Source organism: Elephas maximus, chromosome 3, assembly GCF_024166365.1.
Source record: "Elephas maximus indicus isolate mEleMax1 chromosome 3, mEleMax1 primary haplotype, whole genome shotgun sequence".
Classification (NCBI taxonomy): Eukaryota; Metazoa; Chordata; class Mammalia; order Proboscidea; family Elephantidae; genus Elephas; species Elephas maximus.
This window is the reverse complement of record NC_064821.1, coordinates 146,564,812-146,579,256: the sequence shown is the minus strand read 5'-3', so window position 1 is coordinate 146,579,256 and position 14,445 is coordinate 146,564,812. Positions and strand designations below refer to the sequence as shown.

The 14,445-nt window shown below is 38.7% G+C and overlaps 2 protein-coding genes across 3 annotated transcripts in view; one reads left to right on the top strand and one right to left on the bottom strand.

Moving 5' to 3' along the window:
* ALG14 (ALG14 UDP-N-acetylglucosaminyltransferase subunit) overlaps window positions 1–14,445 on the bottom strand; it is a 925,968-nt gene that overhangs the window by 331,624 nt on the left and 579,899 nt on the right. The window lies entirely within an intron of this gene.
* The window catches only part of LOC126073262 (TLC domain-containing protein 4-like), a 96,031-nt gene that overhangs the window by 40,241 nt on the left and 41,345 nt on the right, over window positions 1–14,445 (top strand). The window contains exons 4-5 of one of the 2 annotated variants that reach the window (XM_049879729.1): window positions 8,082–8,140; window positions 11,237–11,331. In XM_049879729.1, the coding sequence (XP_049735686.1) occupies window positions 8,082–8,140; window positions 11,237–11,331 (154 nt within the window). The remainder of the gene's footprint in view (window positions 1–8,081; window positions 8,141–11,236; window positions 11,332–14,445) is intronic. The other variant, XM_049879728.1, reaches the window with a different exon arrangement.

Sequence of the window (14,445 nt, the reverse complement as noted above, 5' to 3'; positions counted from 1 at the left end):
TGTTTTTTTTAGAGGCTATTATACCATGTATTAACAAATGGTGCTGGCAAAACTGGACATCCATCTGCAGAAAAATGACACAGGACCCATACCTCACACGATACACCAAAACTGATTCAAATTTGATCAAAGACATAATATAAAGCCAAAAACTATAAAGTTCAGAGAAGAAAAAATAGGATCAATACTGGAGGCTCTCATACACAACATTAATAGCATAGAAACCATAAGCAACAAGACTGAAACTCCAGAAGATAAGCTGCATAGCTAGGATCTTCTAAAAATTAAACACTTATGCTCATCAAAAGACTTCACCAAAAGAGTAAAAAGAGAACCTACAGATTGGGAAAAAATTTTTGGCTGTTATAAATCAGAGAAAGGTCTAATCTCTAAAATCTACAAGACAATACAACACCTCTACAACAAAAAGACAATCCAGTTTAAAAAGGGCAAAGCTGGAGTAACGCAAATCAAAACCACTATGAGATACCATCTCGTGCTGGCCTTAGTGGCACGAATCAAAAAAACAGGAAATACAAATGTTGCAGAGGCTGAGGGGAGATCAGAACTCTTATACACTGCTGTCGAGAATGCAAAATGATACAACCATTTTGGAAAATGATATGATGCTTCCTTAGAAAGCTAGAAATAGAAATAGCATATGATCCAGCAATCCCACTCCTAGGAATATATCCTAGAGAAATGAAGAGTCGTCAATATGAGTAGACATATGCACTCCCATGTTCAGTGCAGCGTTATTCACAATAGCAAAAAGATGGAAACAACCTAGATGCCCAAAACAGATGAACTGATAAACAAAGTATTGTCCATACATACAATGGAGTATACTCAATGATAAGGAACAATGATGAATTTTTGAAGAATCTCATAACATGGGTGAATTGAAGGGCATTATGCTGAGTGAAATAAGTCAATCACAAAAGGACAAATATTGTATGAGACCACTATTATAAAAATTCATGCAAAGCTTTACACACAGTCTTTGATGGTTACGAGGGAAGGGAGGGGTGGCCATGGAAAAACACTAAATAGACAAGTAGTAAATTTAGTGAAGGGTAAGTCAGTACACAGTACTGGGGACGCCAGCACAACTTGCCCAGGGCAAGGTCGTGGAAACTCCACAAACAAATCCGAACTCCCCAAGGGACCGAATTGCTGGGCTGAAGGCTGTGGGGACTATGGTCTTGGGAAACATCTAGCTCAATTGATATAAGATAGTTGATAAAAAAAAAAAAAAAAAGTTCTACATTCTACTTTGGTGAGTAGTGTCTGGGGTCTTAAAAGCCTGTGAGTGGCCATCTAAGATACTCCACTGGTCTCACCCCTTCAGGAGCAAGGGAGAATAAAGAAAACTAAAGATACGAGGGAAAGATTAGCTCAGAGAACGAATGGACCGTATCTACCATGGCCTCCACCAGACTGAGTCCAGTAATCCTTGATGGTGCCTGGCTACCGCCACTGACTGCTCTGACAGGGATCACAATAGAGGGTCCTGGACAGAGCTGGAGGAAAATGTAGAACAAAATTCTAACTCACACACAAAAAAACTGGACTTGTTGGCCTGACAGAGACTAGAGAAATCCTGAGAGTATGGCCCCTGGAAATGTTTTAGCTCAGTAATGAAGTCACTCCTGAGGTTCAGCCTTTAGCCAAAGATTATAGACAGGCCCGTAAAACAAAATGAGACTAAAGAGGCACAACAGCCCAGGGGCAAACACTAGAAGGCAGGAGGGGACAGGAAAGCTGGCAATAGGGAACCCAAGGTTGAGAAGGGAAAGTGTTGACATTTCGTGGGGTTGTTAACCAATGTCATAAAACAATATGTGTACTAACTGTTTAATGAGAAACTAGTTTGTTCTGTAAACGTTCATCTAAAGTACAATAAATAAGTAAATCAACCTTAAAAAGAAAAAAAGAAACTGCTTATCAATAACAGGATGATCTGTAAGATGGTTCCTTTTGAAAAGTTTAAATTCATTCCAATGGCAACAATTTTACAAAGTGTATTTCTTGTGCTATATGAAAGTTTTAGTTCAGCTTAGTTTGAGAGAAGAGATGTGTTTTGAGGAAGCACTGCCCTGGGATGCGGCAGACGTGGGCTTTGGAGGCAATTTCACCAGGCATTTTGGCCACAACTGTTTACAAGGATGTTGTGTTTTATTCATCAATGTGGGATTATTCCCATCAGTATTGTACCAATATTGATGAATTTTCATTGGGAAGCCATTTTTCAGAATGAATCAATTTAGTGAGTTTAGTTCCCTGACCAGGTTTCTATATAGTCTATGTAAATAATTTCTAGCTTTATTTTTATTTTTCTTAGATGATTTCCAGAAGAACCAGTTATTTTGCGAAGTAAATTTTACAACAAAGATGACTCTGATCAATTTTTTTCTTAACAAATTTCTACTTATTATTTTTTATATTTTTACATTTTATGCTATAATTTATTACAGTTCTATTTTCATGGGTTGTAGTTTTCAGATCCAAGTTTGTAAAGAAGACATGATTTGTGTTGTTTCCAGTTGTAGTTCTAACTGTTGACAGTCTTACTTTGTTATAAATGACATGTACTTTTTTTTTCATTGAGATTTAAATAGTTCAGCATTAGTTCACATTATAAATCAGATAAAGGACTGATAATTTATATTTGTTTCTTAGAGCAAAGGGCATTAGTAGGTCAAAAGTGTAGAATGCTGATATATGTAGAGGTTGAAACAGCAGGGTTAAGCTGTTCTACTCTGATTATTTCCTAATTGTATGATAATAGCTTAGTCCCTCTACTCCTCAGTAAAATGATGATGATAATAACCTACTGCTTCAAAATAAGAGGCGGGATTAGATGATTGCTCGAGGTATTTGTGTCTGTGATTCAGAATAAGGAGTCAAAAAAATGAGCATCTACAATTTCATTTGGATCCTCTTGCAAACAAATCATTTGAGAACACATTTATAAAAAGTTATCTTTTCGCTAAATTATCTTAGTAAAACTTTTAGCTAATATATATGAGAAATTGTGGTTACTTGTGCAGTTGAAAGTATTATCATAGCTAATACAGTATTTTGTGCATTGCAAGGCATAGAATGGGATCCAGAATTCCTAACGAGACATTCCTTAGGTGATTTAATACAGTGGAGTGTCAATTGTAACAGGCACTTAGATATTCTCCAAACTCCATCATGAATTCTACTGGCGGAGTGAAGGATGCCTTCCAAATTCTTGGAAAAAAAGCAAAAAAACAAAAGCCCTTATTTTACATCCCTGTGTTTGGGAAGTCTGGGAATAGTTCTGAAAACTTGGATTTAGTACAAAAGGCACTGGGGACTTTCAGCTACCCTGAGGAGGTTTGAGGTCTTCTACTTCGGAGACTTCAGTATGGATTGGCTTTAAGTACTTTAGACAATCTGAGCCCACTCTGACTTCGGAGAGTTGAGGATTTATTCTCAAGGAAATTTTGGAGACTGGCTTGGGCCTAGAGTAAATTTCAGGGAAATTATGGACTACAGAAGATCTCTTTTATTTATTTATTTATTGTGCTTTAAGTGAAACTTTACAAATCACGTCAGTCTCTCATAGAAAATGTTATGCACACCTTGCTATGTACTCCTAGCTACTCTCCATCTAATGAGGCAGCACATTCCTCCTCCCCACCCTGTATTCCCCATGTCCATTCAACCAGCTCTTGTCCCCCTTTTCCTTCTCATCTCACCTCCAGACAGGAGTTGCTCACATAGTCTCATGTGTCTACATGAGCCAAGAAGTTCACTCCTTACCAGTATCATTATCTAATAGTCTAGTCCAATCCCTGTCTGAAGAGCTGGCTTCGGGAATGGTTCCAGTCTTGGGCTAACAAAGGGTGTGGGGACCATGACCTCCAGGTCTCTCTAGTCTCATTCAGACCATTAAGCCTGGTCTTTTTAGAAGAACTTGAGATCTGCATCCCACTGTTCTCCTGTTTCATTAGGGATTCACTGTTCTGTTCCCTGTCAGGACAGTGATTGGTGGTAGCCAGGCACCATCTAGTTCTTCCGGTCTCAGGCTGATGTAGTGTCTGGTTTATGTGAGCCTTTCTGTCTCTTGGGCTCATCTTTACTGTATGTCTTTTGTATTCTTCATTCTCCTTTGCTCCAGGTGGGTTGAGACCAATTGATGCATCTTAGATGGCCGCTTGCTAGCATTTAAGACCCCAGACACCTCTCACCAAAGCAGGATACAGAACATTTTCTTAATACACTTTGTTATGTCAATTGACCTATATGGTCCCCAAACCCCCATCCCTGCTACTGTGGCCTTTGAAGCGTTTGGTTGTATTCAGGAAACTTCTTTGCTTTTGATTTAGTCCAGTTATGCTGACATCTCCTGTATTGCGTGTTGTCTTTCCCTTCACCTAAATTAGTTCTAGTCTACTATCTAATTAGTGAATACCCCCCTTCCTCCCTCCTCACCCTCATAACCATCAAAGAATATTTTCTACAGAAGATCTCTTGATTAAAATGAATCATCTTGGACAGGAAGGCCACAAGATTTCCTCAGAGGCTATGGGCTGAGATTATCCTGGGAACAACATATGCCTGCTTGTACTAGTACTACAGGATCATTTCAGTTCTGCTAAACTCTTTTTGTGTGTTTTATGATTTATGTTTGTGTTTATGAGCATATGTTATTGTTGGTTGGTAGTTTTTTTCTTTCAAGATTTTATATATGTCATCCCATTTGTCTTCTTGCCTGCATGGTTTCTGCCAAGTAATCAGAGCTTAGTCCTATTGTTTCCCCCTTTGTATGTGACTTTTCATTTTTCTCAAGCTCCTCTCAGGATTCTTTCTTTGTCTTGGGTTTTGGTGAGTGTTATTATGATATGTCTTGGTGTTTTTCTTTTGGGATCTATCCTATATGGGGTTCATTGAGCTTCTTGGATACTTGGCTTTTCATCTTTCACAATATCCGGGAAGTTTTCTGTCAGCAAACCTTCAATGATCCTGTCTATATTTCCTCTTTTGTCCCCCTGTTGTGGAACTCAGATCACAGACAGATTTTTACTTTTGATTGTATCCCACACGGTTCTCAGGGTGTCTTCATTTTTTTTTTTTTTTTATTCTTTTCTCTGATATTTCCTCAAAGTGGTATCTAAGGATTTGTCTTCAGGTTCGCTGATCCTGTCTTCCATCGTTTCACATTTGCTCCTAAAACCTTCTAGTGCACTGTCCATTTCTGAAATCTTGTTTATCTTTCGGATTTCTAATTGCTGTTTCTGTAGGGTTTCTAATTGTTTATTTATTTTGACATTTTGTCCCTGTATTATTTTCTTTATTTCTTCCGTTGTTTTGTCTGTCTTTTCTATGATTTTGTTTATTTCTTCTTTATCTTTGTCTGCATTTTCTTCATCTCTTGCAGAATCCAGAATTTTAGAGTGTTGAATTTCCTATTAGATAGTTCCAGTGTTTTATTTTGGTTGCTCTCTGAAACCATCCTCTCCTATTTTTTTTTTTTTTTATGAGTTTTGATATTTTTTGCTGTTTGGGACATTTAGGAATTACTTTCTTCATTTAGTGATTGTAGATTTGATTGTTTTGTCTTTCGTTTTTGTTTTATTTTGTTATGTCTGGGCAGGCAGGTTGGGTATGTTTTGCTGCTTGCTCGCTCGTGGGCACGATGCTTCTCATGACCTTGTCCAAGTGAATAGGGGTGGTCACTCAGCCTGGTGCAGCAGGGTGTGTCCAGCAGGGATGAAGGGGCGGAATGGGGTAGTTTGCAGTACAAAGTGGGGGAGATGAGATGAGGCTTGGGGGGCAGTGCATGGAAGGGTCTGGGAGATTGTGTCAGTACCATTTGGGGCGTGGCCCTTGGTTCACAGTGCAGATAAGCAGGAGGGAAAAGAGAGGATGTTATATGCAGAGCTAACTGGGTGGTTGAAGGAAAAGAATGAATAGAAAGAAACACAGGTAAATAAAAGAGAAAAAAGGCAAAAGATAAAGTAAAAAAAAAAATAAAAAGCAAATAAAATGGTGGTAGGGTAGGATACGGCCAGTGAGGGTGGAGCAGATCTTTCGAGGCCGTGTGCCAGTGGCTCTCTGGACGAGAATTGTGGCTTAGTCTGTTAAGACGCAGCGTGAGTGGCACATAGGGCTAGGTGGGCAGGAGAAGGGAAAAAGGGGAAAGAGAGAGAAGGAATCAACAATTAAATAGGCAAATAAAAATAACAACAGTAACAAACAAATATGATGGTAAGTGTGCTGTCTGTTGGGGGCAGGGTGGAAATGGGGTGATGCGAGCTGCTGTATCTCTTGCCAGTTGGCATGGCATCGCCCATCAGCAAAGGATAGAGGCAGTGAAGGGTGTAGGCAGGAGGGAGAAGGAAAAAAAGAAAGAAAAATATAAGATATCGCACTGAGGGAGCTGGCCTGTGGGGGCGGTACAGACCTGGGAGACAGTGTGCCAGAGGCTCTCCAGCTGAGTGGTACAGTACAGCCTGCCAGGAAGCTGGTGGCGGCAGATGGGGATTGATGGATGAGAGAGACAAAAGAAAGGGAAAGGGAGAAGAGAAACAATACCAGATAAAAGGATAAAAAGAACCAAACGATAAATAAAATGGCTCTGAGGGAGCTGGTCGGTGATGGTGGCGCAGACCTGGGGAGGCCATGTGCAGTGTTTCTCTAATCACGCTCTGCAGCACGTCCCCTCTAAAAAGGGCAGATGTGGTACACAAGGCTGGGTGGGTGGGAGAGAGAAGCGGAAGGAAAGGATAGAGACAGAAGAAACAACAAAAAAAAAAAGGACAAAGCAAACAAAAAGTCACAGCCCATCAAGAAGGGGAGGGGAAGGCAATGGGACTAGATGAGTGGGAGAAAAGAAAGGAAGGAAGGAAGATAGAGAGAGAGAGAGGCAACACAAAAGGCCAAACAACTCTACCAAAAAGCAGACAAAAAAAAAAGAAGAAGAAGAACATAGCAAACAAAACCAAAAAAATCACAGCCCATCAAGCAGGGAAGGAGATGGCGCACGGGGTTAGCTGAGCCAGAGACATAGAAGGACGGAAGGGATAGAGAGAAATGCAAAAAGAAAAGCCAAACACGCACACACACAATAAAATTAAAGAAAAGAAATAAAAGAACGAACACACAAAATGAACAAAGCAAACAAACCAAAACATCAAAGGCTGTCTCTGGTGGCGCAATGGTTAAGAGCTTGGATGGTAACAAATGGCTGGCGGTTCTAATCTAGCAGCTGCTCCTTAGAAACCCTGTGAGTCAGTTCTCCTCTGTCCTATATAGAGTCACTATGAGTCACAATTGACTGGATGGTAATGGGTTTGGTTTCGTTTTGTCAAGAAGGGGACGGGAAGGCACACAGGGCTAGCTGAGCCGAAGAAAGAGGAGAAGAAAGGGAGAGAAAGAGAGAAGCAACCAAAACAAAACAAAAAAAGCCCAAAAAACAAAAAATCAAAGAAAACCAAACAAAAAAGTCACAGCCTGTCACGAAGGGGAGGGGATGGCATGTGGGGCTACGGAAGCAACAAAAAAAGCCAAAAAACGGGGAGCAACCCAGAAAACAAACAAGGAAAAAAAAATAAAGCAAAAAAACAAACAAAAAAAATGGGGCTAAGGTGCCAGCCAGTGAATGCGTGGCAGACCCTGATGGCAGCGAACTAGAGTCTCTCCAGCTGAGCAACCATGGCCCATTGGGAAGCATCAGGGACTACATAGAGAGAAGAAAGGTGGGAGGTAGGAAAGCATGTATCCCTGGTTCTCTGTTCTCTGGCAGTTTCATATTTCATTCAGTGCTTGATGGAGTTCTTCATTCCTTCATTTGGTACTTAGGGTTCCAGGACTGACATTTCTATCTGTTTTACTTAGTTTTTCCGGTCTTTGCTGCAGAGGGCCGGCAAGATGTTTCTGTCTATAGCGCCATGTTGGCTCTGCCTACGATTTATATTTGAATATGGCAACTTAACATTTGAGAAACTACAGAGAGTGTTTTCATTGTATTTAAATCTCAATAGAAAAAAAAAGTAGGTATCATTTATAACCCATGTGCTAAAAAATCTTTTTAAAAATATTTACAGGAATGATCCATGGCTTGTGAAAGTGAATATTGCTATTACTACAGGCTACATCATTTCTGGTATGTGATATGTCATTTACTGTCTACTTCTTTTTAAAATATTCCTGGAGTTGTACGAAGAATACATAGTGCATGCTTTTGGTTTATTTGAGGATGAAGCTTTTAGAATCCATACAAAGAAAAAAAAGCTGGCTTTCTCAGCTTTGCCTGAGCTCAGATGAAGGTCACAGCTGCAGAGTGAAGCCCCAGGCAACAGAGGTCTGGACATTTTTTTACTACTGGTGGGCCCTTTGTAGGTCCCTGGGTGATACCAAGAGTTTGTTCTCGCCTGCTAACCAAAAGTTGGCAGTTGGAACCCACACAGTGGTGCCACGGAATATAGGCCTGGTGATCTGCTTCTGTAAAGACGAAAGCCAAGAAAACCCTGTGGAGCTCAGCTCTACTCTGTAACACATGGGCTTGCCACGAGTGGGAATCAGTGAGTTTGGGTTTTGTTTTGTTTTGCTTTTTTGTCCCTTTGTGTCCTAAGGTGGAATTAACTGTGAAGCTAAAGAAGTTTAAGCTTCAGAGTCCTTGACTTGTAGGGCCTTTGAATTGTACTCCTATGCTGATTGTTTTGTTTTGTTAAGATTTGCAAAAGTAAGCTGTTTGAAAAAAAAAGTAAGCTGTTTAAAAAAAAAAAAAAGCTGCTTTAGCCACAATCAATTAAAATCCAGACTTTTTCTACTCCACACTCACCTCTCATATTTCCCCTCGTGTTAGGTGGAGCTGGAGTGACCACGGGCATTTGTGCAATTAGGTAAAGTGGAAGTTGGGAACATGTCATTTTAACTGCACAAGATAATGGGACCTTCTCATAAAACAAGAGAGGGATAACAGATTCCTGGTTTGGACCAATATGTAGGAACTTTATTTTGTAATTTTCAAATTTATTAAAAAATTGAGAGGAAATAAAAATAATGGAATATGAAACAAAAATGATAAATGATGAATTCAATAATCATTTTCCTGCCACTGAGAAGAGAATTGTAACCAAAAGAATTAGATCATACCAAAATGCAGTAATTCATTAAGAGGAAGAGATCAATTTTGAATAGAAATAATTAATAATTATTATTTAATAATCCCATTAAAAGAAGAGTAAATCACATGAACACATTGGAAAAAGATTTTCTGGTGTGACACAAAATGCCGTCTTTGTCCAGTATAACACAAACTTCTTAACACACCACATATGCTGGTTGATGAATGGTGTCAATTCCAAAAGGAGTTACTACCCAAGAATCTTATATGAAAGAAACTTGATAAAGGTTTTCTCAACTGAGAATATCCAAAAAGTTTACAAACAAGAGCTCTGAAGCTGTGAAAGAAATGATTTTTGAACAATTATGAAGCTGAAAGAAGTGATGATTTGCCAGAGGAGTTAAGTATATTTGCATAACAATGCAGCTTCCTTCCTATTTTTAAAGCTGAATGAAAAGTGAATTCTTTTTATTCTCTCTACAGAAAACATTACCCAATGGTCATATAGATTGATGACCAAAGAGTGGGCAGCAAAATATGTAGGGAAAATGAACTTGGAGAGGTATATCAGACAGTTCATTAAACAAAACAAAAGAAAAAAACGTTGCCATGGAGTCAATCCTGACTCATAGTGGCCCCGTAGGACAAAGTAGAACTGCTCCATAGGGTTTCCAAGGAGCATATGGTGTATTCCAACTGCCAGTATTTTGGTTAGCAGCCAAGCTCTTAACCACTGTACCACCAGGGCTTTTCTATTACTTTTCTTGATATTTCACATTTGTGGTATTTGTTTTCTCTTTAACATTAGTAATTTGATGATATGTTTTCTCTTTGTAAGTCTTTATATCTAATTTTTTATTTGTAATTTTTATTTTTATAAGAGAAGGTCCCACTTTATATAAGCCTTGGACCTCACAAAACCTGAATCCTCCCCCTGGTGTCCATCCGTGTTAGCTATTTGTTTCCATGTCTAAATTTCATTTTAACTAGTTAGTTAAAAAGACAAAAAATAAAAAGTTACAATGATATTTTGAGATTTTTCTGTTGTGTTATATTTCCTAAATCATGGTATTTCGATTCAGGAGCTTTTATGGAAAAACTGATGTCATGACCTCGTGGTGGTTTTGTCATTTTAAATTAATATTTAATTTGTCCATTGTTCATTTTCTATATTTTTTTGTTGAGTTTGTATTATAAATCAGTTGGTCATTTTCTGCTACTGTCTTATCTCTGTCTGAATTAATGTAATGATGAAAACCATTAATACTAGCTTTTAAAAATTATTATTTGATAATATTTTCATTTTATTTAACACTGGAAACAAGCTATCCATTTATTCATTCAACAAATATTACGTTACGTGCCTATACGCCAGACACTGTGGATCCCTGGGTATCACACATGGTTTCTGCTTGGCTACTTACTAAAAGGCTGAATGGTTTGGACCCACCCAGCAGCACCGCGGAATAAAGGCCTGCTTTTTATCTGCTTCAGAGATTACGGCCAAGAAAATCCTTTGGAGGTTGGTTCTACTCTGTAACATACTGGGTCTCCATGAGTTGGAACTGGCTCGATGGCAACAGATTTTTGGTTTGGTACTAGATTCTGCAAGTATAAAGATGCCTAAAACTTGGCTCTCATCCTGAATGAACCACAGTATAGTGGCTCTTATTATTGTTAGATATGTGCTGTCAACTTCATATACAATGAGATGGGATCATTGTGATCCATAGGGTTTTCATTGGCTACTTTTTCAGAATTAGATTGCCAGGCCTTTCTTCCTGGTCTAAGTCTGGAAGCTGTGCTGAAACCCGTTTAGCATTGCAGCAACATGTTAGCCTCCACTGACAGATAGCTAGTAGCATTGGCCGGTAATTGAACCTGGTCTCCCGAATGGAAGGTAAGAATTCTACCACTGAACCACCAATGCCCCCCAACCCCACAGTGGGTGGGATAGTTCTATCAAAGCAGATACTTTACAATAACGTGGGTTGTTGGACTAGCCAAGGTACTAACAAACTTCTGTGGGCTCAGAGTAGACAGTGATGAGGTGCCAGAGAAAGAGTTAAATATATTTGCATAACAATGCAGCTTCCTTCCTATGTACCATCTTACTAATTTTTCTTCTTACAGATTTGTTGCTTCTCCTTTTTTATTGGAGGGCGATTGGTAGGATCCAGCTTTTAATTCGCCGTTGCACAGGGCTTTATCTATGCTTCCTTACACTGGTGAGTAAAACAGGTAAACATCCTTCTGGTATTCTCTGCTTTTAGCCAGGATCCATCTGACATCAGCAATGGTATCCCTGGTTCCGTGTTCTCTTCTGAAACCGGCCTGAATTTCTGGCAGTTCCTTGTCGATTTACTGCTGCAGCCGTTTTTGAATGAACTTAAGCTGAATTTTGCTTGTGTGTGATATTAATGATATTGTTTTATAATTTCCACATTCGGTTGGATCACCTTTCTTGGGAACAGGCATAAATATGGATCTCTTCCAGTCAGTTGGCCAGGAAACTGTCTTCCATATTTCTCGGCATAGATGAGTGAGCACCTCCAGCGCTGCATCTGTTTGTTGAAACATCTCAATTGATATTCCAGCAATTCCTGGAGCCTTGTTTTTCAGCAATGCCTTCAGAGCAGCTTGGACTTCTTCCTTCAGTACTATCGGTTCCTGATCATATGCCACCTCTTGAAATGGTTGTACGTCGACTAATTCTTTTTGGTATAATGACTCTGTGTATTCCTTCCATCTTCTTTTGATGCTTCCTGCATCGTTTAATATTTTCCACGTAGAATCCTTCATTATTGCAACTTGAGGCTTGAGTTTTTTCTTCTGTTCTTTCAGCTTGAGAAACACCAAACGTATTTTTCTCTTTTGGTTTTCCATCTCCAGCTCTTTGCACATGTCATTATAATACTTTACTTTGTCTTCTTGAGAGGCCCTTTGAAATCTTCTGTTCAGTTCTTTTACTTTATCAATTCTTCCTTTTGCTTTAGCTGCTCGCCATTCGAGAGCAAGTTTCAGAGTCCCCTCTGACATCGATCTTGGTCTTTTCTTTCTTTCCTGTCTTTTCAATGACCTCTTGCTTTCTTCATGTCTGGACTTCGGTCACTAGTGTTCAATGCGTCAAATCTATTCTTCAGACGGTCTCTAAATTCAGGTGGGATATACTCAAGGTCATATTTTGGCTCTCGTGGACTTGCTCTGATTTTCTTCAGTTTCAGCTTGAACTTGCATATGAGCAATTGATGGTCTGTTCCACAGTCGGCCCCTGGCCTTGTTCTGACTGATGATATTGAGCTTTTCCATCGTCTCTTTCCACAGATGTAGTCAATTTGATTTCTGTGTGTTCCGTCTGGCCAGGTCCATATGTATAGTCGCCATTTATGTTGGTGAAAGAAGGTATTTGGAATGAAGAAGTTGTTGGTCTTGCAAAATTCTATCATTCGATCTCTGGCATTGTTTCTATCACCAAGGCCATATTTTCCAACTACTGATCTTTCTTCTTTTTTTCCAACTTTCACATTCCAATCGCCAATAATTATCAATGCATCTTGATTGCATGTTCGATCAGTTTCAGACTGCAGCAGCTGATAAAAATCTTCTATTCTTCTTTGGCCCTAGTGGTTGGTGCGTAAATTTGAATAATAATCACATTAACTGGTCTTCCTTGTAGACATATGGATATTATCCTATCACTGACAGCGTTGTACTTCGGGATATATCTTGAAACGTTCTTTATGACGATGAATGCAACACCATTCTGCTTCAAGTTCTTATTCCCAGCATAGTAGACTATGTAATTGTCTGATTCAAAATGGCCAATACCACTCTATTTCAGCTCACTAATGCTTAGGATATCGATGTTTATGCATTCCATTTCATTTTTAAAGATTTGCAGTTTTCCTAGATTCATACTTCGTACATTCCAGGTTCTGATTATTAATGGATGTTTGCAGCTGTTTCTTACATATTTTGGACATGTTGTCAGGAGAGATCAGTCCCTGGAGAAGGACATCATGCTTGGCAGAGTACAGGGTCAGCAGAAAAGAGGAAGACCCTCAACGAGGTGGATTGACACAGTGGCTGCAACAGTGAGCTCAAGCATAGCAATGATTGTAAGGGTGGCTCGGGGGGGCAGTGTTTCGTTCTGTTGTGCATAGGGTCACTATGAGTTGGAACCGACTCAATAGCACCTAAAAACAACAACATACTGGTGAGTGCCATTTTGCAATAAACAAGCAGATAAGGTCGGGTAGAGTGATTGCCGGGGCAACACAAGACTAAACATACATTTCTTAATTTATAAAGATCAACTTCAAACACATTCAGAGATCACTTTTGTGATATGTTGTATTGTTTATTAAAGAAAGTAGTAATGTAACATGTTGATTTGTATTGCTGGGACTGGATTTATAAATTCTGAGAGAGACAAATGACCCCAATATTTTGAATTTTTATTTAAAACTTTTAGGATTATGTAGATATAGACATTTTTCTGACTTTCTAGACACATTTATGATTTAGCAGCCTGGGGAAGGTATAGATTCCTGTATAACAACTTCAATTACTTTTTTCTGCTTAATGACACATTCGTTAGTTATGGAGTTTGCAGCAATGGGGGTGTGTTGCTCAGGGACTTCATCAGAATTCCAGGACTGACTGAGCTTAAAGAGGATTCTCGCAGTAAATCTCAGGCAGTAAAGCCTATTAAATTTTGTATCTAAAATTATTTTTCTACATATACATTTGTAAATTAGCAATTTTATGTCCCTTGCACGTTTGTTTGGTTTCCTGATAATGAATTATTTTTCAACCCAGGTATACCACCAAGCTGAAAATATATACTTAGAAGTAATACGTGCGTGTAAACTAGAATTTTATAAATTTTATGTAATAGATATGGCATAAAAGTCCATGTTTTAAAATTTAAATGTAGTTTCTAACTTTTGTTTTTTCTTTGTTTGGCATTACTAAAATCCCAGCATTACTGGATATATATGACTATGTGAGGATTTTTAAAAAAGTCATACAAATGTATATTCATATTCTTCTACTTTTCTTTATGTTGACTCCTACAAAGATAGCTTAGTGAGTAAGAAGCCAATTTGGCATTATTTCTACAAGAATCAGATCTATCAAAGCATCTGTCCACATCACCCATTGGAAGTCACAAATTTAAATAATATTAATGTTTTAAAAACTATACGGTTTTTAAGGTTTAAAAATAGGTGCTTCTGCACCCCCAAAAGCTATCTGTAATCACTTTTTTTTCGAGAAGAAATAGGCTATTTGCACTGGCATTTCCTACTGTTCATTCCTTCAGTTTTTTTTTCAAATTT